At 51.5% G+C, this 24,315-nt stretch overlaps 7 protein-coding genes across 8 annotated transcripts; 2 read left to right on the top strand and 5 right to left on the bottom strand.

Annotated features, from left to right (window-relative positions):
* Positions 1-4,723: 4,723 nt before the first annotated feature.
* TrAtP1_003749 (uncharacterized protein) lies at positions 4,724-6,701 on the bottom strand. Its single transcript, XM_014088139.2, has 3 exons — positions 6,403-6,701; positions 6,172-6,340; positions 4,724-6,111 (listed from the first exon to the last, which is right to left on the bottom strand). Exons 1-3 carry the CDS (start codon positions 6,438-6,440, stop codon positions 5,134-5,136), a joined length of 1,185 nt encoding a protein of 394 aa, XP_013943614.1. The 5' UTR covers positions 6,441-6,701; the 3' UTR covers positions 4,724-5,133.
* Positions 6,702-6,805: 104 nt separating this feature from the next.
* On the top strand, positions 6,806-9,732 carry TrAtP1_003748 (uncharacterized protein). The gene is made up of 2 exons (XM_014087346.2): positions 6,806-8,787; positions 8,849-9,732. Exons 1-2 carry the CDS (start codon positions 6,928-6,930, stop codon positions 9,548-9,550), a joined length of 2,562 nt encoding a protein of 853 aa, XP_013942821.2. The 5' UTR covers positions 6,806-6,927; the 3' UTR covers positions 9,551-9,732.
* A 3,110-nt stretch (positions 9,733-12,842) lies between these two features.
* TrAtP1_003747 (uncharacterized protein) lies at positions 12,843-13,345 on the bottom strand (the record flags this gene model as incomplete). Its single annotated transcript, XM_066112018.1, has 3 exons — positions 12,843-12,944; positions 13,056-13,129; positions 13,261-13,345. The coding sequence occupies 3 exons, from the start codon at positions 13,343-13,345 to the stop codon at positions 12,843-12,845; spliced, it is 261 nt and encodes an 86-aa protein (XP_065968100.1).
* A 1,046-nt stretch (positions 13,346-14,391) lies between these two features.
* Positions 14,392-18,237, top strand: TrAtP1_003746 (uncharacterized protein). Of its 2 annotated transcripts, XM_014088136.2 has the most exons (5): positions 14,392-15,723; positions 15,813-15,911; positions 15,977-16,044; positions 16,111-16,527; positions 16,600-18,237. In XM_014088136.2, the coding sequence occupies exons 1-5, from the start codon at positions 15,554-15,556 to the stop codon at positions 17,265-17,267; spliced, it is 1,422 nt and encodes a 473-aa protein (XP_013943611.2). In that variant the 5' UTR covers positions 14,392-15,553; the 3' UTR covers positions 17,268-18,237. The 2 variants fall into 2 exon arrangements, with proteins under 2 accessions (XP_013943611.2, XP_065968099.1); XM_066112017.1 differs by having other exon boundaries at positions 14,392-15,911.
* A 269-nt stretch (positions 18,238-18,506) lies between these two features.
* On the bottom strand, positions 18,507-18,899 carry TrAtP1_003745 (uncharacterized protein; the record flags this gene model as incomplete). The annotated part of the gene is made up of 1 exon (XM_014088135.2): positions 18,507-18,899. The coding sequence occupies one exon, from the start codon at positions 18,897-18,899 to the stop codon at positions 18,507-18,509; it is 393 nt and encodes a 130-aa protein (XP_013943610.2).
* A 723-nt stretch (positions 18,900-19,622) lies between these two features.
* TrAtP1_003744 (uncharacterized protein) lies at positions 19,623-21,383 on the bottom strand. The gene has a single exon (XM_014088134.2). The coding sequence runs from the start codon at positions 21,193-21,195 to the stop codon at positions 19,849-19,851; it is 1,347 nt and encodes a 448-aa protein (XP_013943609.2). The 5' UTR covers positions 21,196-21,383; the 3' UTR covers positions 19,623-19,848.
* A 313-nt stretch (positions 21,384-21,696) lies between these two features.
* On the bottom strand, positions 21,697-24,258 carry TrAtP1_003743 (uncharacterized protein). Its single transcript, XM_014088133.2, has 3 exons — positions 23,897-24,258; positions 22,995-23,824; positions 21,697-22,937 (listed from the first exon to the last, which is right to left on the bottom strand). Exons 1-3 carry the CDS (start codon positions 24,033-24,035, stop codon positions 21,903-21,905), a joined length of 2,004 nt encoding a protein of 667 aa, XP_013943608.2. The 5' UTR covers positions 24,036-24,258; the 3' UTR covers positions 21,697-21,902.
* Between the last annotated feature and the right edge of the window lie 57 nt (positions 24,259-24,315).

The raw sequence follows: 24,315 nt of genomic DNA, 5'->3' as shown, positions 1-24,315 counted from the left end.
CTCTCATCACAAAAAGCGCCCGAGCAACGGCGCCGGCGACGTGAGCCCTGGGCTTCGCGGAGAGCCAACCGGAACGCAGCTCCTGCTGGGTGGATTCGAGCTCGCCTCTGTGCTCAGTCTCTTCTGTCTCTTCGTTGCGACTGCGTGCTGCTGCCGTGTACAGTATTAGGGGGGCAGTCATGGTTACGCAGCAATATTACGGGTTGCCAGTTTTGGTGTTAACTCGAGCTCGCACAGCAGAGCAACACGGCTACGAGATGCCTCGCGCGGTGCCACGAAGCCTCGACCAACTCAACGGCATCGAGAAAAGGGGGCGTGGGGGACCAGCGGCTGTTTTGATGCGGGCGGGCTGTCTGCAGCAAGTTGAAGCCTCAGCGTGGTGACGTCGAGCTGCTCCAGACATTGGCCTTTGGTGTTCTTGCTTGGCAGACCAAGATGCCAATCTCGAGTGAGAAGAAGAAGCAGCATCGCCGAGACATTCGAGAGCCTCTCCAAATCTGACACGGAGCTCTCCTTTGATCTTAGTGGAGGACGACGCAAGAGACTTGCCTCCTTCAGGCTTGGGACGGGAGACGCGAGAAGTGGCTGACAGGGGCAATGCAAGATGGGAATTGGCCAATTGCACACGAACCCCTGTTGCCAACGAACGAACCAGGGTGCCAACAGCAGCCAAAAACTTCCACGTCTGGCTAGATTCAGGCATGTCCTACGGCGAATGTAGAGCCTGCCGCCAGTTCATCCTGATCCTGCTACACGATGCTACTGCTAATACCACATGCTCTTCGTAGATAGTGCGACCGCTTTATCGCCATGGAAGGGCTCATCTCCGAGCTCTCACGAAGCGACCACTAGCATCCAAGCGTCTTGTTGAAGCAACACCTCCTCCTTCAGCCAGCTCACCCACACGCCATTGAAGCCGGGGTCCCCACACAACGGAGCGGCAACCAAAGACATTCTCGCCCGCGGCCATTGGAGAGGTGCTCCAGAATGCCGCCGGTGGGGACGGCCGACGCTGATTCTATAGCATACGAGATGCGCATGTCTAAGACTTATTCGTCAAGAAACGGCTCTGCTACTGCGGCATGCAGGGCGGTGTCAGACACAACAGAGGATGGCTACCAAGGCCACAGACCCCTGCACCGGCCTTCTTCATGCTCTCTGTACTACTTGTGCTAGGTATAAATGAGAGACATCAATGCTGCTGTGCATGCTCGTCGTTTTCTAGTGCGCTACTCGTCCTACCACCACCCGGGCGCCGGGATGAGCTGATGGGGAACACAGCTGACCTCGACTTGGCAACCATCGCCCGCTATCTCGTTGCTGTCACAGCTCCACCAGCTTTCATTGGCCAGGCCTTGAGGATATGTCTTTACAACAGGTTCTAGTCGCACAATTCCCGGCGCTTCAATTCCTGTATGTTCCAGCGCCTGCGGTCCTCAAACAGTCTACCTGAACCAGAGAGTGTGACACCAATCACAGCCTTGCGTGTGACCACTCATTACTCGCTGGCGCGAGCGTGTACGTGTACAGGCACACTTCGAATGCGACGGCTGCTCATTCAGAAACTGCAGTTCATGCACATATGAAGCGGTCAAACCTTTGCCATATGAAGCAGTGTGACCGTTCATCCTGGGCTCTTTATTTGTCCAACAGTCCGGTGTCCATTGGTGTACCCAACAGCTGTCAATGCCGTCGGATACGACTTTCAAGGAGAGTCCACTTGACACGTTAACGACACAAATCTTGTTCTCGCAATCTGTCTTGGACACCATGTCTCGTGGTTACACAGAATCCACAACGCAGCGCCAGATAGTGAGAGCCCTCTTTCCGCAGCGTGGCTTAGTTCACCGGGTAATGAAGTCTAAGTACCTTTATGAATCCCACGAAGAGACAGTATCAGCCTAATATGAGGAAGCGAGATAAGGGACATCGTATGCGTTCTTCGCCACGCAGTTACGCGTTCAGTGTTCGACCTGAAGAGCAGACTGTGCTCAGTATGTCTTGTATCGATTCTCTGATTTGACCGCCGCCCACCTGTGGCTTCAAGCGCAGTTGATGTCAAGTGATGTTAACACAGGTATTTCTGTCCTGACAATTGTCGATTGAACATTTTCTCGCTGCATTTCACCTTCTAATTGACAGCTTTATCCTAAACACAGCGTTCTCGAATGTTTCTCTAAGATGAACTTCAGCTCTGCAACCACACAATCCTAGCAGTACCACCGGACTGCAGTGGACGGCTTGTTTCAACTTGCGAGTGCTCTCGTAAAAGCTAAACAACGTGACTCAGTGCACCTATAAACAAGCTATTGGAGAAACAGCCAGGCCAATACCAGCTGCCAGCAGGTCTCCGTAAACCCACACGCGCACGGTATTCCAATATCTAGCAAACCGCCAACGTGCTACCCACCAGTATTTCATTAACCAAATACTGCATAGGTAGGACGTTCGAACAACTTCTTCTTCCTATTTACTGGCAGTGGAATGCTGTATGAACGACGCTCAGATCAGCTTCTGGCTCCTATGCTTGCAAGGGGATATACAGCCAAGAGCACACTACTCATATGCTACTTCAGCTTGGGTTGAATACTAACCTAGACAAATTTCGGGTACTAAATACTGGAAACAAGCTTAGTCGACATGTTTCTGCGCTGTTGTCTTACTGCAATAACCGTCTCTTCTACCTTCAGCAGCTGATGGGCTTGAGTCGGCAAATACCTACACACGCAAACCTCAGGAGAAGACTCGGTGGCTTGTGTCGAAACTGAACTAATAAGTTGACTCCACCACGATTGTGACATTTAAATCGTTCAATCATTTGTAGCGAGAGCTTCATGTTGATGTCACGACGCTGAGCCTCTACTCGTGAAGCCATATAGGCAAAACTTCCCTACTGGCGTCCAACGAATACGCCAAACTTTGCCACCCATCTCCCGTCGTCCACGCAGAAGGATTTGAAGTCGATCAGAAATCTCATTCTTCACACTTACTTTAGTTGGACGATATACTCCATACTCCTCCACAACACTAGCAGCTCCAGCATATGGAGTCGGCGCTTGGGTGCCTCTTTCGCCGAGCATGCGCTGGAAATACTAGCCCATTAAAGCAAATCCACAATCCTAGACCCAAGAGCTCAGGTCTCCGATACCGTCCGGCGTGGAAGAAAACCCCGACACTGTTAAACGCTGGTGATTTCCAAATAAGGCCTGTGCCCTGCACATCAATCTCAGCAGCTTTCCGGGAGATTTGCCTCGAGGTGGGGTATCCTCTTCACACAACTCGCCTCGAGGTCTAATTATCATGCTCGCTTGAACAAATCCCTCTCACTATTGCAAAAGTGCTTGGAAATAAGACGAGACAGATAATTACTGGACTAATGCGCAGTTTTCTAGCTGTTTCAGGATAGATGGAGAAGTTCTTCAGTAGCCACTCTGTGTCTATTCAAGCTGCAGCTACTATGGCTAGCATCGAGTAGCTGTGTCTCCGTGACGATTTCTCCACTCGAGGGGTGCACAGATCCTAGCGGTAGCGGCTGATAACCCATTCTCTTGTTGCTGGCACTTGTCTTCCAGGTTTTTTTCATTCCAGAGCTTGCAGGTGAAGCTTCTTTGCCCCGATCGGCAGCTAATCGGCCAACGGCAGATGACCCGGGCCACCTTGGAGATGCCCAGGACCCCATCGCTCCACAAATACAGGGGTTCTCGCAAGAAAGCCGAACTGACGGGCTCTGGGCTTTGCAGCAAAATTCTCTAGCCCATGGGAGAAGAATGGAGGCGGTGCTGTGGACCAGGAGGAACGGCTCGAAGAAGTAAGCGAGTGACTATTCGTACCGTCGTCGAGCAGTATTACGTACAAGCGTATGATGGTTTTTTATTTTTTATTTTTTATTTTTCTTTCTCATTGTGGGTCAAGTGGTGAGCAAACGGTGGCAGATGCGTCTATACATGCATCTCATGACGTTCAAAACTTGTACAATACAATACTAACGCTTGCATAGCAAACATATGACTTCAAATGATGAATGACCTGGCCCGGCCTAACTAATAACTTACCTATATATGGGTACCTGAGCTGGAGACGGCTCGCCATTACTTAGGCACGCATTCATAACACTAAGATGATGGTAATGGAGACTTACCGGAGATTCAGAGCCAACTACTGCTAGACTGGCGTCTCTTGGGAGAAGCTCTATACCAGGGTGGTAGATTGATGTACTCCATACCGATCACATTGAGAATTGATTCAATCGTAGATCAGCGAGACCGGGTCATCACCGGAAGCAGCAGGTCATGGTCTACAAGGTAGTAATCGCTTACCGCAGTCTGTTACAGCTTCAGGTCGCTCTCAGCTCCGGTCCTCGCTTAATATCGCCTCAATGCGCTGCCTAAACAACAACGCTTTCATTGCTCCATTTTCAATTTTGCTATAATTGGGCTCATATACTCTTTCTTCTTCCCCCTTTTTTACTCGCAACTCTTTGGCACTAATAGCAACACGCCGTATACATGTAACTAGAGAAGAAGAAGTACTTGTAGCTACATCTCATCACACTGTTGGTCCAGGTGCACATACCAGTCACACTCACACATTTTGTATCTCCCATGTTAGCCCCGTATTAAATCAACAAATAATGAAGTACAGAGCAACATTTTGTATTAATTTTTTCTCTCCTGATTATACGACTAACAAAATATAACCAAAGAAAGAAAAGAAGAGAAAAGGGGTGGCGAGATCAGTCACAGTCGAGGCTCCGCAGCAAGTTCGCAGGCAGGAAAATAACTCTGTGCTCGCTTTGCAGCCTTTCTACGACTTTCGACCAAGGAGGGGGAGGAAAAAAGTCGGTGAAAGCAGTTTACCGAAGATGGTTTCAGGTTTCAATACCGTGCAATATATTCGGTTGTGGCGGATTCCGACTTATAGCTAGCCGGAACTCCAGACGGTGGAAAAGGCAGGTAGCCGTTACGAAGAAGTTCAGTGTTTGACGCCCCTGAATCAGCTATACGCCCCCCTCGGCAGTAAGTACCCGATGGATGAATAGCGGTCAAGAAATAGTAATTTGTTGGATGATGGGCTTTTCTTTTTCTTTTTAATCAAATGTCTATATTTGTTGGCTGACAGAGTGAGAGTGCTCAATCAGTCGTCCATCAGCTCAGCAAGCTCGGCTTCCTCCTCGGCCGTCAACATGTTATCTCCCTCCGGCTTATCCTCTTCTTCTACCGGCTGCTTGGACTCTTCAATCTTCTTGACTACCTCGTCCAGATCGGTCTTCTTCAAAGGCCATGTACGGATAGTCCCGTCAATGCTGACGCTGCAGACCTTTTCAGGCAACCCCCGCGAGTCTCGCAGCAAGATGAGATCCGTCACCTCTTCGTAGTGCCCTTCCAGCGTGCAGTATAGCTTGCCCGATGATTTATCCCAAACCTTGACATTCTCGTCACGGCCAGCGGTGATTACCCAGTGTTCCGTTGGAATCACAGCGCGGACGTAATCTCCGTGTGTAAAGGTATCCTCGGCAATGAAATTCCGCGACCTGACGAGACATTTCGCAGTACCGTCTGCACTGGCCGTCCACAGATCGCCTTCGTCGCCTTCAAGATCGTAAACCAGCTTGTAAACACTTGTGTCATGTTCCGCAAGGGTGAGCCTCTCAGCATCAGGACTGTCGTGGAATGCCTCGGCCAGTTGCTCAACTCCATCCACTGTAATTTTCCACCTGCGGATGTGAGGGTCGCTGCTCGCACTTGCAATCACCGCCGCATCAGGGGTGCTCAATACGGGATCAATGGCAATGTGCTGCACCGCAAGCATGGTCGTTGTCGGATCTTGGAGGGTGTGCAGGCGCTTGCCGGTTTCAATGTCCCAGACTAAGATCTTCTTGTCTGCGCCACCGCTGATGAGAATCTCCTTGCCGGCTATCCTGGTGCACACAACGGCCTTGAGGAAGTCTGAATGACCGCTAAACTTGCGGCCAGGCTGACCCGTCTCGACGTCCCAAGACCAAATGTCTTTATCCCACGAGCCGGCAAACACAGTCTTGTTCCCGCTGCCTCCAACGGCGACACATGTCACAGGGGCTTTGGGCCCACGGTATGTAGCTTTTGTTGCACCAGACTACAGGCGATGGTGAGCATCATGTCTAAGCAGAGGGCAACAATTAGGAACGAAACTCACTGTAAGATCTATTCTGCGAGCGAATCCTGCTGATTCCGCGATGAAGATGGCCGTTGACGGAGAAAAGGGGTCAGGGACGGCTGCCAAAATCTTGGACTTCATGACGATTGGGTCTCCATTTTTGTTGCTGGCTTTGAGAGCTTTGCGCTCCCTCTCAGCATTGGAAGCACTATAATGATGATTAGAATATGAGTTTTATAAGACATTTTCATCAAGTCACTTCGCACTTACTCAGTCTGAAAGAAGGCGTCACGATTTGAGGTCTCCATGGCGGTGGGATGTGCTGCTCGGGTCTGAATGAGATTGGATGTCTTATCTGGGCGGGAGGAAATTGAGGACAGGAAATCCGATGCAATTTATACGTCGTTGAATTGCAGATCTTCAAGTCCAGGCTGCCGTATAATTAAAAATAAATCGCGAGCACCAATTCCTTCGCAGAGCTTATGTGATATCAAGATCAGAGGCAAAAAAAGGGGATGAGATCAATAATACGGTGCCTGCCAGGCTCCCGCCAAACGTAGGTAGATTTCGAGCCCCAATGGCGGGGCTCAATTGCTACTGACAGCCAGAGCTGCTAAAATTCAACCGCGGGGCCGCGACACCGCCTACCACGACTTTAATTGATACGCGCTTAGACGCGTCTCCCACGACAGCAGCGCCAGCGCCAGCTCCAGCTCCAGCTTCAGTGTCCAGCCCGCCACGAAATCCCAGCAGCTTCACCTGCACACTCCAATCCGACGAGCACAGGCAACAATCATGGACTCGACCGTTGCGCCCCGTCCCCGACCGAGGCCTGCGCACACCCAGGGCACGACGCGATGCGCCTACACCAAGGACGGCAGCCGGCTGGTCACCGTGGGGTCCAACAACACCATCCGCCTGTACAAGACGGGTTCGGACGGCGAGCCCATCAACATTGACGACTGCCAGGAGCAGAATGTTGCGGTGGCTGCCTCTCAGGATTTCTTCGTTGCCGGCTCTGAGGACGGCACCGTCAGCCTCTACTCCCTGGCAACGTCCAACTTCGAGCGCTTCCTCGTCCGAACCTCGCTGCCTGTCCGAGATGTGGCGCTTTCTGGCGACTCGCAGTGGTGCGCCGTGGCCAGCGACGAATTGACAGTCAAGGTTGTGAATACGCAAGACATCAAGCAGCTGCGATATCTCAACGAGCATACCCGAGCTGCTCGACACATCAGCTTGGATCCCAATGGCCGCATTGCGACCTTGTCTTGCGTCGACGGCATCATATACGTCTATTCTTTGACTGCGGATCAGCCCGAGCTGATACACAAGGTGGATGGAGTCATTGGCTCTGGCGACGCAGAGTCTGAGGCGTCGGTCAAGGCTGTTTGGCATCCAGATGGCAGGGCGTTTGCCGTGCCGACACCTACGCGAGACATTCAGGTTATATCGAAGAACGACTGGGAGAAGCAGCGCACCTTTACCAACGGACACTCGGCCGACATCACTGCCCTCGCTTGGTCACCAAACGGCGTCATGCTCGCATCGGCCTGCAAAGGTGGAAAGATCTTGATCTGGGAGACCAGCACCCAAAATGTGATTCAGCGATACGACTTTTCCAATGTCATTGATCTAGCGTGGCACCCGACCAAGAATATCCTGTCTTTTACGACTTCAGAAGGAGAGGTCTACATATACCCCGACTTTCTCTCTGATCAATACTCCCCTATGCTGAAGCTTCCCGTGCAACCAGCTCCCTTCATCCACGATCCGCTTTTAGAGATATCCGCCAATAGAAGAGCTCCCGCGGCCAATGGCCAGAGACGCGACATTCCCACACGCCTTCGACGAGATTCTTTGGGCAGTCTTGACTCATACCTGGATGATGAAAATTATGCGGACGGTGATGATGACGGGTTTGTCGTTGACGATGATGGTGCTGGGTATACAATTGGCCAAAAGAGAGGTCGCGTCGGCGACGATGTTGGTGATTACGCCAGTAAGAGGATGCATCTCGCAGCAGAACCTCAGTACCACGAGGCCTTCCAGCCTGGATCGACTCCGTGGAGAGGCAATCGAAAGTATCTCTGTCTAAATCTCATTGGATTTGTCTGGACAGTAGATCAAGATGGGCACCACACCGTTACCGTTGAATTCTACGACCACGAATTTCAGAGAGATTTTCACTTCACAGACACCTTCCTGTACGACAAGGCATGCCTCAATGAGCATGGAACTCTGTTTTCATGCCCCCCTAAAGATGAGCAGCCGGCGACCATTTTCTATCGCCCTCATGAAACTTGGACACAGAGATCAGACTGGCGGACCCAGCTTCCCAAGGGAGAGGCTGTTATTGCCATGTCACTGAGCGATTCTTTCGTTACTGTCGTAACGAGTGCCAACTACGTGCGCATTTTTACCTTGTTTGGCATGCCTTACCGAGTCTATCGTCCCAAGAGCACGCCCATGGTTACATGCGCAAGCTGGAGAGACTATGTGCTCACCATTGGTAACGGCCCCGTCGCCGCTGACGGAAACACGCGCCTCCTGTACACGATTGAGAATGTCAAGAGAGACGAGATTTGCCAGAATGAAGATACCGTGGCACTCCCTGAAGGCGCAACATTAAAGAGCGCCTTCTTTTCTGACAATGGCGTAAGTCATGACCGATAATGAACATCTGTTGCTTGTTTAGGTACTAACATTTAGCTTTTAGGACCCTTGCATCTACGACTCGACAGGCACACTGTTAACTCTGCTACATTGGCGTCAGCCATCACGGGCCTCTTGGGTGCCTCTATTAGATACGAAACTTCTGTCTCGTCTGGCGTCTGGGCGGAAGCACGAAACGTATTTCCCAATCGCCGTGGCAGAAGATAAATTTCACTGCATTATCCTCAAGGGCGGTGACGAATACCCATACTTCCCGCGGCCTCTGCTCTCAGAGTTTGACTTTTCTATTCCACTGCATTCACCGCAAGTGCCCAAGAAAAAGAAGACGCGGGATGACGGAGAAGATGAAGCAATGGGCGATGACGACGATGAAGAGCAAGAGGAGGGAGGTACTGAGACGAGAAAATTAGAGCAGCAGTTTATGCTCAAGGGTGTCCAAACGGCTCAGCTCCGCGACTTAATCGACGCCACCTCTAGCAGCCATACTCAGCGCTCACTATTATCACGAATGGAGCTAGAAATCGACAAGACGCTTTTGCAGCTCCTGGCGGTGGAGTGTCGCGAGGGCGAAGACAGGGGCATGCGCGCGCTTGAAATGGTCCAGCTGATGCGGGATCGCACCGGCCAGATGATGGAGGCGGCGTTCAAGATTGCTGATCGGTATGGGCGGACGATTCTGGGAGAGAAGATTCGGGAGATTGGCGAGAATCGGGCTAGTGGGATGATGGAGGATGATGATTTCTGAGGGCTGACGTGGTGATGGGATGATTTACGGCGCGGCGTGTATATTGGTTTGGGGCATTATGGGGAAAAGTATGGTATAATATAGGTTGGCAAGTCTTCAAGCAGTATACTTGGAGACAGAATGATGGTATTTTGGCTTATCCATGGATTTCGTACATGAGCTTGGCAAATAATCTCTTGATCATTTTAGATGAGGCTTGGGAGGTCTCTGCTTCTCTCCGTTCACTTCCTGACTCAGCGAAGAAGATGTGTTTATTCACATATTCAACTTTATCGAACATCTGTTTGGAAAGGTAAAGCCTAAGAAGCTTTTCTTCATGGCAATCAATGGTCCGAACGGCTTTGGATGCCGAGAAAGCTCGCGACAAGACGATCCGTGAAGCTCCATCTCAATCCTTGATGTTTCATCACAAGTAGATGCAAATTTCTTCAGGGGTTCATTCGTCAAGCATGTGAAGAATGCTACGTGGGACAGTCTACCCGGCAAAGAGCCATGAATCATCTTTTAGCACTTTGAAAATATCTAGAGAACTTGATGAAAAAGCTCTCATACGGACATGACTTCCTAACTGAACCTCAAAGCATGCATTACTCTAGCCCGAGTCCAGTAACTAATACGCTTGGGACTTTTGGCACGAGTGGTAAAAATGCCCCAAGTTTTTTTTTCCGTGGGGAGGTTCTAGAGACAGGGGGTATTTTGTTTTTCCATTTTCATTCTCCCGAATGGGCTTCGGGAGAAGAAAAGAAAGAAGCAGGAGAGAAAGGAAAAAGGCCCGAGAAGCAAGGAACTAGGAAGAAATCCACACATTTCTGTAGTAAATGCTTTTTTTTTTTTACACTTTTTTTTCTTCCATGGCAAGGATGAAACGTGGTTTTACTTCCAGCATCGGCCAAAAGCAGCCAACATCGGCCGTCCCGATGCATGACAGCTAGCTGCAGGTAGGCATGTAATATTTCCGTCACAGTTGTCTATCGGGTCAGTTGTCTATCGGGTAAACGGTTTGACGACACGAACAAGGTCCCTTTTTTTCTTCTTGCATTGTGCGTCCGAAGCTAGAACCAGGCAGCCGTGAATGAATGTCTTCTTCTAGGAGAGGCCTGCATGGAGTTCTTTGATCCGTGGTTTTTGTGGGTTGGTTTGCCCGAGGGGTATTGTCAGGGTGGATGACGGTTTCTAGATGAGCAAAAAAAGCTGGCAATGAAGACGATTCCAGATCAATTTTTTGGGGGATTTTAATCATCAGACGGTTTGACAGTGTCATCGTCGTCACTGCAAAGGTGGTAGAGCTACGGAGAAATAACTGTAGATGGGCAGATCTGCCAACTGCTTATTTACTAGCTCCCGGCCGTGTTGTCTGCTCCGTACATGTACTCGGTATTGCATGGCTCTCTCGGCTGTCGCCATAATGAGAATAATAGCGAGGCATTCTGTGCAAAGGATGCCGACGGACATGACTGCTGCAACGAGGCTCATCGCCGCATTCTCACCCCAAGGCTCGGAGCCGCGGCCTCTAAAGGATGGTGGAATCAGACATCCTCCGCCATATGTATGAAGGTAGCAGCGGAGTACAGAATTTGCCAGTCTCCATGTCGAACTCGTCTTTCGCGCACCCCGAGCAGGACCCATGTCGAGATGCATCGGTTCCTTTCCGACCAGTATTGCCAATGTCGTATTAGTGCTGCTGCCACAGGCCAGATGCTACATGCCACCTCCGGCAATGCCCTGGCAGAGAGACTTGTCAATGACACTTGTTCTGCAGGACTGCAGGATATCCTTTCCTACTCAGGTCCAACCGTCTCGGCTGCATCCGACGGGATCGCTCGAAAGAAGGCAGTAGTTCTGTTAGCTTCCCATGGAAAGAGGTGCAAAGCTCTAGGCAGCCGTTGGAGGGCAGCATCTTATTGCCCAAGCCTAGTTGGAAAAGAGAAACGGAAAAAGAAAAAAGAGACTGATCATATGTTGATGTGCCGCGTCGATCTGACAGGCAATATTTAATATAATTTGCCCATATCCCGAGATCAGCATCTCTTAGCGTGGCAGCATCCTGGCATCTGGAACCAAAATGGCTACTCCTTCCAGCACCATTACGGGAGTTGTAAAGAAAGCAAAGAATGTAACAGGTCGTCTAAACTATTATTGGCTGGTTCCTCTATGCTCCTGCCTTGCACGACACCGAAAACATGAGCTTCACGCTGTTGGTGCCGAGATGGGGAGATTAGAAACTCGGAAAAGGGGGGGCATCATACCTGTAGTTGACTGGCGAGATTTTTGTGACCTCATTCCCCCTTTGCTCACCGGTGAGCCCTTGGCCTGCAAGCTGTGTCGTACGTACATATGCACGGACGGACGGGACATGCAGCCAGTAAATTACTCGTAACCCGCATCGGCCTGTGCCTGTGCGACGGACGATAACTCGGGCTTATTGGCGCTTTACCGATGGCTTTACCGACTCGATAGCGAGGTTGAGCCGTATTGCTCCTGTATTATTGCTTCATTGCCGAGAAGAGAGTGCGGATAATTCCGTCTGTTGTGCCCCCGACGCCATTCATTGTTTGCTACGGTACAATCAAATGGGCAATGGCTACAATTGGCACATGGAGAACTTGATATATACACATAATGTATATACAGAGGATACTCCATATCTACCACAGTGTTACAGCGGCAGATAGCAAGGGACGTCTCGGCGATCATGGAACAATTTAACAAGCTCTACCTGAGCTAATCCCAGTCGTGTCACCATTTGCATTGTTGTGGTGGCGCTAGCATTATCTACGTAGGCACTGCGACTGACTAGAAGTTGGCTGACTACCTAGTCATTCACAACCTTTTTCTCCTCTTTCTTCTCTTTTTCCAATGGAACAACTGTCTATTATTAGACTAGACGAGAGGGAAAAAAAGGACGACCGGAAGGCGCTTCTTACTCCTCTTGAGATTTGACGCCGCCGACGTAAGACTGGCACTGAGAGGAGAGCTGCTAGTAGATAAGGAATGCATGTGAAAGCGCCCGGGGAATTAAGACGGCCAACCTTGGTAGAGGTACTCGTGCTGCTAGCTCGCTACCTCTTCACTCGTTGGAACAAGATGTAGACTGAGCGCATAACGAGAAATGACTTGTTTCTTTCTTGCCTTTGCGGTTTCTTTTCCTCCTCCTTATTATTAGATTAGCCCAGGCTCAGCATTTTCGATTGGGCTGTACTGTCCCATGTTCTGCGGCCGTGCTAGTCGAAATCGAGCATCACCGTATCGCCGGGAGGTGGCTTGCAACAAGGGCCTCAATAGTCGATGCCTGTCAGCAAGCCACCCAGTCCAGCTTGTCAGTCGCGGCGTGGTGGGGGAGCTCGTTCGTCTCAGCTCCCCGAGTAAGATCGGAATATGCTCGCTCAAGAAAAACCTGAATTGGCCAACTTAGTAATAGTGCTACGTTGTATTAGGCAGTTTGTCTCAAGTGCCTTGGTAGAGACGGCGTGCCAAGGAGGTAGCAGCATCAGTTGATGGGACGTACCCAGAACCCGGTGTGACCCAGGGTAGTAGGCGCCCGGCAGGTATAGCTACCTACTCGAGGTCTGGCTTCGGTGCCTGGACAAGGAAAAGAGGGACAAGATCCAACGAGTCTGGTAGCATTTCATGTATCAAAAGCGTTGTAAAACAGAGCGAAAAGGCATGCCGTCAATGCAAGCCCTCTCCTTGTCCCGGACAAGCACCCTGACGGGGAGCATCGGTCGCATTAACTGATCCCTGGCCGTCTGCTACGGTAGTAGAATCTGGAGCACCCTGGCGACGGTCAAGCAACATCCCTGGTGATTAATGATGGGGAACCTCGTCTGTCATTTGAAGCTGCATCCGATCAACAGTTGAATGAGTGTTTTTTTTTATTTCTTCTTCTTCTAATTTCGAGTACTATTGCTCCTTTTGTTCCTGCTCTCGCTTGGGACGGCGCGGCTGCTTCTCCTGCAGACAGGTCTACCTGATCCATTTATTCTGTCTTCGTACAGGACCCCGTTTTATTACGTACAAGGCGGCTCCATATTAGTCGTTGACTGGAGTCTGGATTCTTTCCAACGGCTTGTGAAAGCTCTGCTCCCTACTGCTTGTACCTACTCCCGCCAACACAGCAACACAGAAACTGTCGTCAGCTGGCATCATGTAAGTAAACATGTCTAGTAGGGATGCAAGCTACAGGGCAGGCAAAACCTTGCAGCTTTGATATCGTACCGTCAGCCACATCAAACACCGATACGCGTACCTATGTCGTAGTAATACCCCCCAATCCTCTGTGATACTGCCAGATAATTGCAAAGAGCACATTGGTGAAGCCTTCCATTGAGAGGAGCTTCTGGCAAGTACAGTACCGATAACTGTAGAGGTACTCTGGAGCTCTACCCAGCGCAAAGTAGGCCCCCAAGGCCAAGGGCCCGGTATTGCTACAGTAGGACCTGCAACTGCTTCCCATATCCATGCTCATGTTCCATATTTTCAGTCCACGTATGTAGATGAGGCCCATTAGGCATGCAATTGAAAAGCTGTGCCCTCCATCCAACTCCATCTACAACGGTCGGCGTTTCTCGAGCTAGACGTCTCAAACAGCGCCCGGTACCGGTACCGGTACACGCCCACTCAGCTCCCAGACCCGTTTACCGACCCCTAGGAGGGAGTATTACTCCGTACCGTAGCTTGCGTGGTAGCTTACCTTGGGGAGAGCAAGTACCCGGTACGTCTAGACACTCGCGCCGCCCCGTCCCACAAGTCGCAGCGCAAGTAGCCGGTACTTGCTGCCTCGACCGATGCGCACTAACACCATCTCCATCTCTTATCCCCCCCCGTCATTCCCACCTCCGTAACGGCTTGGCCTCCCGCCTTCTCTGTCCCAAGCAGACCTGCATACACCACCGCATCTGCGCTCTTGTCTGTGCATCTGCATCGTCAGCAGCATCCTGAGGCATTCCGTGTCCTGCCATCGCCGTGCTGCCCGAGGCCCGTCACCGCCTCGCCTCGCGTCTGCCGCCTCCCCTCGCCTCGCCAACAGCTCCGGTCGACTCTCCCGGCTGGGCCAAGCAGCTGCATCGTCGAGCTCCTCGGGCGTCCCTAGTGGCCGAGAGCGAAGCATCCATCGCCTACACTAGCATCGTGCATACAGCTACATCCGCTACATTCCACACACATACTGCTACCTTGCGTGGTGCGCCCTCGCGCCAGGCCCAGGCTCAGGTACTGCAGCTGCCGCTTCCAGAAGCAGCTTCAACAAGGGCCCTTTTCGTCCACGAGGGGCTGCCGTCGCCAATGCGAGGCTGATATCGACGCCTGTCCGAGTCCGAGCCTGTGCGTCTCTGCGTGTGCGGTGCGCGTGCTGTGCGGGCACGTCCCAGCGACGACAATTCTCCAGCAACTTTTTGCCATCTTGGCTGCCACTGCCACTGCGTGCTCTGCTTCCACTCCACCACAACTGCCACGACGCGGCAAACTCCGCCCTGTCCGCCTCATCCTGCGACCAGACCGACGTGTAGATATGAGGTGAGGTGAGTAGCCAAGGTCCCCAGAGCCTCGCTGAGCTAGCTGGCCTGCCAATGCGGCCTGTCGCAGCTCCGAGCTCTTCTTTGCGCCTCCACGCTCGCTGCCCGCCTCGCTGCTTTTTCCTCCTCGCCACATACAGGCCGCTTCTCCTGGCCGCCGCTACAAATCCTCGACCATCGCCTTTCTTCTCTCCCCCCCCACCCCCCTCATTCTTCCCAATTCACTCTGCACAACCCATTCGCAGCTGGCTGACCGCAATGGGCACAGTACAGATGGCCCACAGGACCGAGACCTCTCAGACTTCGAGCCCGGCAATCGATAGACTTGAAGACTCCAACGGTGCCCGAATCGTTCCCGTGCCCATCTCCGTGTCCGTGCCGCCGCCTACCATCAGCATGTCTCCACCTAGTCCCGTTGACCATCCGATGGAGGGCACATCGCCAGAGGACAACTCCCCTCCTGGCCAGGCCCCCGACGCCGACCCCGGTGCCAATGGCAAGTCAACCCCCCGGCCGGCCTGGCAATGCGTCGCCGCAGGATCAGTCCGCCGTCGCGACCTCAAACAACATGCCCGCGCCTCCTCCGGCCGCTGCCGCCGCCGCCGCTGCCGCCGTTCACCAGCCCAAAATAGTCCAAACCGCCTTTATTCACAAGCTATACAAGTGAGGATTTCTGATTGCCCTGCCCGGCCACCGTTCGGCTGTGGAGGGTGTCCCTGGAATGGGGCAACGGTTACTGATGATGGAAGCAGCATGCTGGAAGACTCCAGCATACAACATCTTATTTCGTGGTCTTCATCTGCCGAAAGCTTCGTCATGTCGCCTTCGGCCGACTTTTCCAAGGTGCTATCGTAAGCTTTTCCCTTGACCGTCCAGCCCCTGGGTATAACCGATATGCTTACCTTTGGATCTCTAGACAATACTTTAAACACACGAATGTTTCTTCGTTTGTGCGTCAGCTCAACATGTACGGTTTTCACAAAGGTACATTCCACCCGCATTCACTCTCTTTAATCAATTGACCTATAAACATGGCTCACTCTGAAATAGAACGAGACGTGTTCCACACTGGCAGCCCAGAAACAACCCTCTGGGAATTCAAGCACGGCAACGGAAACTTCAAGCGCGGCGATCTTGTTGGCCTTCGTGAGATCAAACGTCGTGCCAGCCGACATGCTTTAGTCAATCGGGAAAACAACTTCCCTAAAGCTTCTACGTCCCAACCTGGGACGCCCGTCGAGCCTGTTCAGGTACCAGCGGATAGCATTGAAGCTAGACTGGCCAACCTAGAGCACTCGCTATACGATACAGCATCGAGACTACAGAGAAGCGAAGAGGCCGCCCACTATATGCACGTTAAGAACCAGGCCGTGATGGAGACCTTGAACCGACTATTATTTTTTAACCAGGAATTGTCCAAGGGAATGCTCTCGATTGTATCCCCGGACAATCCTGTTCATCGAGATGGTGCGTTATGCGGAATCAACACAAAAGGAGAATTGAAACAGAGACTGTGATGCTGACTCGAGAGTTTTATAGTCTTGACAATCCAAGGCGAAATGCAGAGGCAAGCAGAAATGTTACGCTCACTGGAGGAGCATCATGAGCCCGTATACCCTGCCAGACAACAATTCTTTGGCACCGTTGATAATGCGCCCGTCTCACCTAGACAGATGCCGCAGGACGACACCCGACGAGTGACACTCAACGTTCCGCAGGCGCGAAACCAACCATCTTACCGGCCTGCTGTTCCCTCAAACCTTTCCATCGGTACGCGGCGACCTTACGGATCCATCAGCGGTGGCGCTGGGTCTTCGCCTCTGCGCAATGCCGCGCCAGCCCCTCCTCCGGGACCCCATCCTCTTTCCAATGTGGAATCTGCGAACAATCTGGCTAGACGTCATACTGCCGCAGATATTCGGGCACATGGGTGGCAGCCGAATGCTCCTCCGTTCCCCCAGGCCGTGCCACCGCCCGTGTGGCCGCAATCTCCCAACAGGCTTGTGCCAGAGGACCAGAGGTTGAGAGACTCACTCTCTTCCTTCTCCCTACAGCCTGCGCCCCCCCCCACGCCCACCCACTCTCAAGGCCAACAACGCCGCCACACGCCCCTTTTTCAAACGGCAACGGCCCTGGATCAGATACATTCGGCAGCTGGTCATGGAACTCGGCGTCGAACCGTGAAAGTAAAACAATTGGGGCACTGAAGGAATCGTCGGCGCCTCCTACTAGAAGAGGTAGCATGGCGCACATTCTTAACCCTAGCGATACAGCCGAGCGATCAGACGAAGACGAAGACCCGCGGGGTGACGATGACAGGAAGCGAAAACGAAGACTATAATACAATGCCGAAAGTCTCTGACATTACGTTTGGATGATGGGGAAAATGGTTCATGACCATGGCGTATGATCTAGCACTGTTGCTTACGACAACAAGGGGTCGCTCTCCAAAGCTGGCGTTTTTTTTAAAAAAAAAAGAATCCACCAATTCTTTGCATTTATTTTCGATTTCGTTACTCTTTTCTTCATTTTCATTGGACACCAGATTGGATATTTGGGACACGGCAACACCAGCCCATCAAAACTCTTTTCCACCATGATCTAAAGATAATTGCTGTTCTCGAGATGGCACACCCGCATTCCCTATCTATTGCATAACAAAAACACCCTGGGCCATCTCTGGGGAAACACTTGTTACTGGAAGCTTCCTACCGCGTCTGGGGCTACACCACTCTCATCTGCCCATCTTTGGTTTGAAGCGCTAAATGAAAAAAGTATCTTGAAAACTTTTTTTTGTGTGTAAATTGGACACTACTGGTTGATGTTACATGTCGTTATAAGAGGTGGACTGGCTTGAGATGAAAAGGACATGGTGAGGATTGCGGGAAAAAAGAAGCAAAAAAGGAGAAGTGGCGGGAAGGATGGATGAGGCCTCGTCGGTGTTTGCTGTTCTGGTATCGGTTGACATGGGGGGAGATTGGGATATAAGGTATCTATGAATATCAGCAATCTGCTGCAAATAAAGTATATATATATATATACATATATTTACATAGCCGACCCTTGTATAGGGCTGTGCTGTGATATATATGGCTACCCTTTTTTCTTTTTTGACAGATACGGATGATGGGCAACGTGAAACCGCGGAATTGGGTAGTTTGGAGAAGAAAAAGTTCCGATGGGTTTTATTTATCAATTGTCATTGATCCAGATATGCATGGAAGTGTCTGCGGATGGCGTATACTATGAGCTGTCTTCAATCATTCAAGCCTATCAATTTTGCGTGGGCTTTTGATCTGTATGGTAGAAGTGATGACGCATTGGTTGAGATTTGCTGTCGTTATTCTGGTTTAAAGATGCTGCATGTCCTCGCGTATATAAACCTGGCATGATGATGCATTTCTTTTTCTCTTTTTTTTGTATTTATGTTTTTCAGTCCGTTATATTCAAGACCCAGGGTTTGTTTGTTTCTGTTTCTGTTTCTGCTTCTCTCTTTGTCTCTTCTTTCTCTTCTTTTCCTTCTTGTTCCTTTCTCTCTCATCATCATCATTACCACCGCTTCCGCCGCCATCCTCATCTTCCACCACAGCAGCATCTTCTCTCTTGTCATTGCCCATTTCCACATCTCCAAGCTTCTCCTCATCCTCTCTCCCATCATCCTCCACTCTATCCACCACCTCCTCTTCCTCAACAACAACTTCCTCCCTCCTCGGCCTCTTCCTCTTGCCCAGTCCACTCCTCCCAGGCTCCTCATCACTCTCGCTCTCCACAGCAAATGCCTTTCCACCTTTTTGATTCCTGCCTCCCTTGCCCTTGCCCAACAGCCGTCCGCGCAGCATGCGGTCCTCCTTTGAAGCGGCGTCCTTGCCCGCGGCCTTTGCGTCCGGCACGTACCCGACGCCTTCGTTTGGCCGCGGGCCGGAGAAGAGCTGCTCGATGTCGTCTGAGCTGATGGCTTGGTGGTGGCGGCGCGGGGCGGTTGTTGACTGGGATGCTGTTGATGAGGGCGGATTGAGCGTCTTGAGGAGGGATGTCCGGCTGGAGAGGAGGAGGGAGATTTTGTTGGAGATGGCGGCGCGGTCGGGGGCGAGGGGGGAGGGGGGGAGGTTTGGAGGATGAAGAGGGCGGCATGATTGAGATTGATTCCGTTGATTGGTTCGAGTAAATGTTGGTTTTATATGTGATGTTGTGAAATATGTCGAAAGAATAGTATAGACGGATTAGAAGTTATGGAGAAAGTAGAGCTTTGGATGAATGAATAAGTAATTGGAAAGATTATGCTTTAATATCACTGTCATAAACTCAGGGCCAAAAAATAACGACCTAGACCTCCCATGCAATGAACAATTGGTGGAAAGCAAAAAAAGTGCGTTGAAAAAACATCAAGGTGCTCTTTTTTTGGAGGTGCTTAAGAAAAAAAAAAGTTGTAGCGTCACTATAGACGGGCTTTAGCTCTGGTGGAGTCCCTTGGCGTGGGTTGCTGCTTTGGGAAATCAGCTGCATCCTTCTAGAAGATGGTCTTGATAAAGCTTTGAGGAAACAGAAAGTAAGATGGAATAAGATGAAGTGGCCAAGGAGCCAAGAATATTATATATTATAGTTATTTCATCTAAAATCAGATTTAAAAAAAAAAAAAAAAACACCCCCATGTATTTCGCCTTCTCTGGTATCCTTCCCAAGGGCCTTTGGAGCCGCCATAAAGTTACATTCTATTGTTGGTATAAAACATCTTGATAAAGTCATGAAATTTTGATTTGCTTTTCCCTCCTTTTGGTTCGGCTCGAGTCTTTAGTATCTCGTTGCTGTTGATTCAGTCAACGTGAGGACATACGGCAAGTCGTTAGGGTCCCCGTGGTCTGCTAGGCGGATGACAGAGCCCGAGCCATTCGAGGACCTGGATCGGAAGCTGGCGGCTGATGAATGCTGGCTCGAGGTATAATAACGCTGCATTTGCGAGAAGCCGCCATTGCTGCCAACGCTGCGTGGCGTCATTGGCACGTTCCTTCTGCTACCGGGTGTGCTCGGCGCGGTGCGATACGTATTCATAGTGCGTCGTTTCATCTGCCGCTGAAATGAGCGCTGAGTGCTGGCAGTAGACGGTCGTGATATAGTTCTTGGGGTAGATGGAATCGTTTCCGCTGGAGCGTCGTTATCAATATCGCTCTCCATTGCCGCTCCCTCATTCATTCCCCCTCCTCTCCTTCTATCCTCCTCTTCCTCCTCTTCATCCTCATACATTTGATCCAAGACTGTAGGGTCCAAAGGCTGTATTGATCGTAATATTTCCGCAAAGAGGTGCATCAGCTCGCGAAATCTCCCGTCGCAGACTGGTCTTGTCGAGAAGCGAGCTGCTTCGTATCTCCCAAGAAAGTCGGCCACGGTCTCATCCAAGACGACGACCCCCAAGCTAGCGAGATGCCCAAAGTAATCTCGGAGACTCATGTTGAGCGATCTCTGCAGCAGCTCGGCGGCTTCTGGATCCAGCATCGGTGGATTAGCCTGAGACGTTGGATCTGGCGGCGCAAGTCGCAGTGCTTGCGCCTCTATTAGATTCGGAATCTCCGATATGACGGTGCCGTATTGCAAGTTGGGCAGATCCGGCGAGTTTGGAGAAGCCCAGCCGCAATGCTCAATGGTGCCCCATACCGGGCGATGCGGAGGCATTGGGATCGGCGTATCTCTATCCAGAGCCCCTTCATTCCATTCAACCAGCTTGTCCCTCATGCGCGCCTCATCCTCGTCGTCCTCCAGCATTTCGTCCCGCATCATCTCATCGTGCGTCTCAACCCTCGGCCTCGCCGCATACGCAATGGCCGAGCTCCTGCTCAGCCCGGCCACTATAATCTTGTAAACCGCCTTCTTGATGTCGCCCTTTTCGATGGGCACCCACGACTTGGGAATCGACGCCAGCACCGTCCGGTTGACGTACAGACGCACAATGTAGACGAAGCTGACAATGACCACGGTGATGACGTACGCCGACGCGATGATCCAGATGTTGTACCACTGCGCGTTGACGACGGACCGCTGGATGGCGTCGCCCGGGGTGATGAGCAACAGGCCGCAGAGGATGATGTAGAGCACGAAGTAGATGGACCGGTAGAGGATGCGCAGGAAGAGGCTGTGGTGCGCCATGGCGACGCGCCGAGAGGCTGCTCAACTGATTCGTCGCCGCCCTGCTGATTCGGATAAGGAGTACAATCGCGGTCGCATGGCTACTGCTGGTAGAGCTGCTGGTGACGCATCCGGGACGCCGTAAGTGCTGCTGGGGAGGGCAAGAAAAGGTGATGCTATCGTCATGCCATGGCGAGGAGGAAGAAAAGAGGGTGGGCCGGATGCGATCAGGAGGACAATGGCCAAGGTTGCTGCTGGTAATTAATTCCAGGTACCTCGCCAGGAGCTTGGAACGGGGTACCGCCTCGTAGGAGCGAAATGAGCAGTGATGTACAGGTACGGAACGAGCAGGCATCTGGCGCATGCAATGCAAGGTACGCGAGACCTGGTCCACTATTAATGGGTACCTTGGCCCAGTACCTGACGCTCTGCCAGGTTTCTCGGGCAAACTCTGTGGCTGAGACCTCGTGGTCTTAGTGCCATTCATTCAGTCATTGTTATTATGCAGCTGCACAAAGAGATGGTCATTGTCATTTATTGTTTGTTTAGCATTTTCGTCTTCATATATAGATATTATTCTCTTGTTTTACGATTGTTGCAAGCCATCAAACTCCGGTATCGTCCCGTGCGATATGCGACATCCATACATAATCTCCCTCAAGGGATATCCTGTTCTAATAAGTACATGGCGTGGCCTCAGCTCGTCCCCATCTCATGAAATCTTCGGTTTAATATCGGACCTGTTCCATCTCTGGCCGTCTGAATTCTCTTCGCAGTGCTGCTTTCCTCTGTGCCCAGTCATCGCTGGGCCTCGTGTCAAAGGCCACTTCCTTAGCTTTGACCATCTTCAACTCTTTCGCCTTTTCCTTCTTCGCCTCTGGCTTGCCAATGGCTTCTTTTGCAAACCGCAGGTCCGTAAGCGTAAGCCTCAAGTCAGTGCTGTAGGGTTCAAACTTGGCAACCACTTGCTCCAAGCCCGTCTTCAATTTCTGCACCAGCTCGTCCACCTCGGGGCACTTCTTTAGCCCATTGTAGTCGGTCCAATGCAGAGGGAATTGTGCTCTCAATCCCTCCACCTTCTTGATGACCGCTGTCAAAGTCCGGATAATATTCGGGACATCTCTGTGGACATTGCCATACGAGTCTTCCGCTAAACTGTGCACAGCCAGTTGGCAGAGAGCGATGGCTGCGTTGGCGGGCAATGTAGGCTCAGCATAGGGACCGCCCAAAACTGCAGCGGTGAACTGTGTACGGAAATCATGTCGAATTAGATCACCGATCCATCCAATCGACATCAACCGAGTGGCGAATTGCCAGGCTTGATCCTTCAAATGATCAGGAGAAACTGCCTCTTGTTGTTCTTTGCTGAGCACTCGGTCTCTGGCACTCTGCCATGTTTTGCGAGCTATGGGGCTAAGCTCTGAAGCGGGGGTTGAGCCAGGCTTTCGTGCAAGTCTCTCCAGAGCCTGTTCAAGACCCGTTCGCAGATTGGTGTGCTTGGCTTGACTTGTGAATATGGGGTCTTCTCTCAACGGAGCCGATGAGCGGTGCCTTTCTTCAACTTCTCCAGTCTGAGGGGCGGCTTGTGGCGCGGGCTTTCCATAAGCATCAACGTGGTCTTCGACGCTTTTCAAAGTTTCCATGCAAATTGAGTACAGTTGAGACCACATGGGCCCATCCTTGCGATCTATATCGTTGAAAATACTCCGCCTCCGTGCTTCGCAGCTTTCAGCAAGAAGGGCCAACTCCCACATGGCAAAGGCCTGTGCATCATTCTTTTGTTAGTAATGAAGACGATACCGGTGGTTGGATATGCTTACCTTGATGGAGAGCTTCTTGCTTTTTAGGCCATTCAGAAGGCTGCCGTTGGGATCCTTGGAGTCGGATGTTAGGGGATTCTCGTTCTTTAAAGGCTTCTTAACCATAAAGACTGAGAAAGCCTGATTGCCTGCCGCCCATAGAAATCCTAGGCCGACTCCTGCTAGGATACATCGGTTAATAAGGTAGATATCTAGGGGCCAGGAAGACGGAAGCATGTTGGATCTGGGCATATTGTAGAATGGCCGCAGGAACATCATGGCCCATGACCAGGCAAACGATCTCAAGAAGAAATAGTATATGACGACTGTCGCAGGAAAGGTCAAGAGAGCTACTTTGGAGCTCTCGACCATAGCCTGGGGCAGCTCTAATAGGAGGGTTTGAAGGGAGCCCGACACGATACCCAAGCTCTTTTGCTCACCCGCCTGCTTTCTCTCCAGCGAACCAAGATCCAGACGGTCGATATCACGTCTGTAGTGTTCAACGGTCTGAACCAGGGCAAAAGTAAACATGTAGCAAGTGAGGAAGAGAGGTCGCTCGTTCAACCTGGCGCGACCCCCGCTGAAGTAATTGATCCATTGGAGATTCGTCTCTTCATCTTTTGTCCCTAGGTAGATGCTGCAATAGAGCAGGCCCGAAGCAATGTACCAGAAAGCCGTCTCGTATGTTCTGAGGGCGGCGAGCGAAGACACCAATGTATGCAGCCCGGACCCTGTCGTTTTAACGCCGACATGGTAGCTCGCAATTCGGAGAATGAGGATGGCAAGGCCACAGGAGAAGACTAGCAGCGTTCGAAAGCCCACGGGGCCAAGAGGGAACCAGGACCAGAAATCTGTGGCGATTCAAAGCGGTTTTTGTTAGAGACAGACTACCAAGCTGCTCGGGAGGAGAATTGGCTTCTTACACGAGTCCCAGCCGCCCAAGAGAATCGCTTCAATGTACGACACGGCCAACAACAGGCTAGCTGTGGAGGAGAAGCGTCGATGCAAAGCAGGCTGCAGAGTGTCCTTGTAAGGGGCTCTCCGCGTCGGTGTGCCTGCCATGATCGCGTCGCATTCCCTCTGACAACTCGAATCGCGGGTCGAGAACGGACGTGGCCGGCAGGATAAGAGATAATGAGGTGGATGGACCAGGTCGGCGATGGAGTAAATAAAATAAAAATCGCCGGCTCAGCAACCAGAGCTGGGCAGAGCTGCGCTACCGACGCGCCCAGGCCAGGGTCTATCGACAGCATCACGTGGCGATAAGCAAAGGCGGAATGGCGAGTGGCGCCTCTGATTGGAGCGCTGCCGTCCCAGTGACTTGCATGGCGTAACTCGGCGT

Source organism: Trichoderma atroviride, chromosome 2 (assembly GCF_020647795.1).
Source record: "Trichoderma atroviride chromosome 2, complete sequence".
Lineage (NCBI taxonomy): Eukaryota > Fungi > Ascomycota > Sordariomycetes > Hypocreales > Hypocreaceae > Trichoderma > Trichoderma atroviride.
This window is presented reverse-complemented; position numbering and strand designations above follow the sequence as displayed.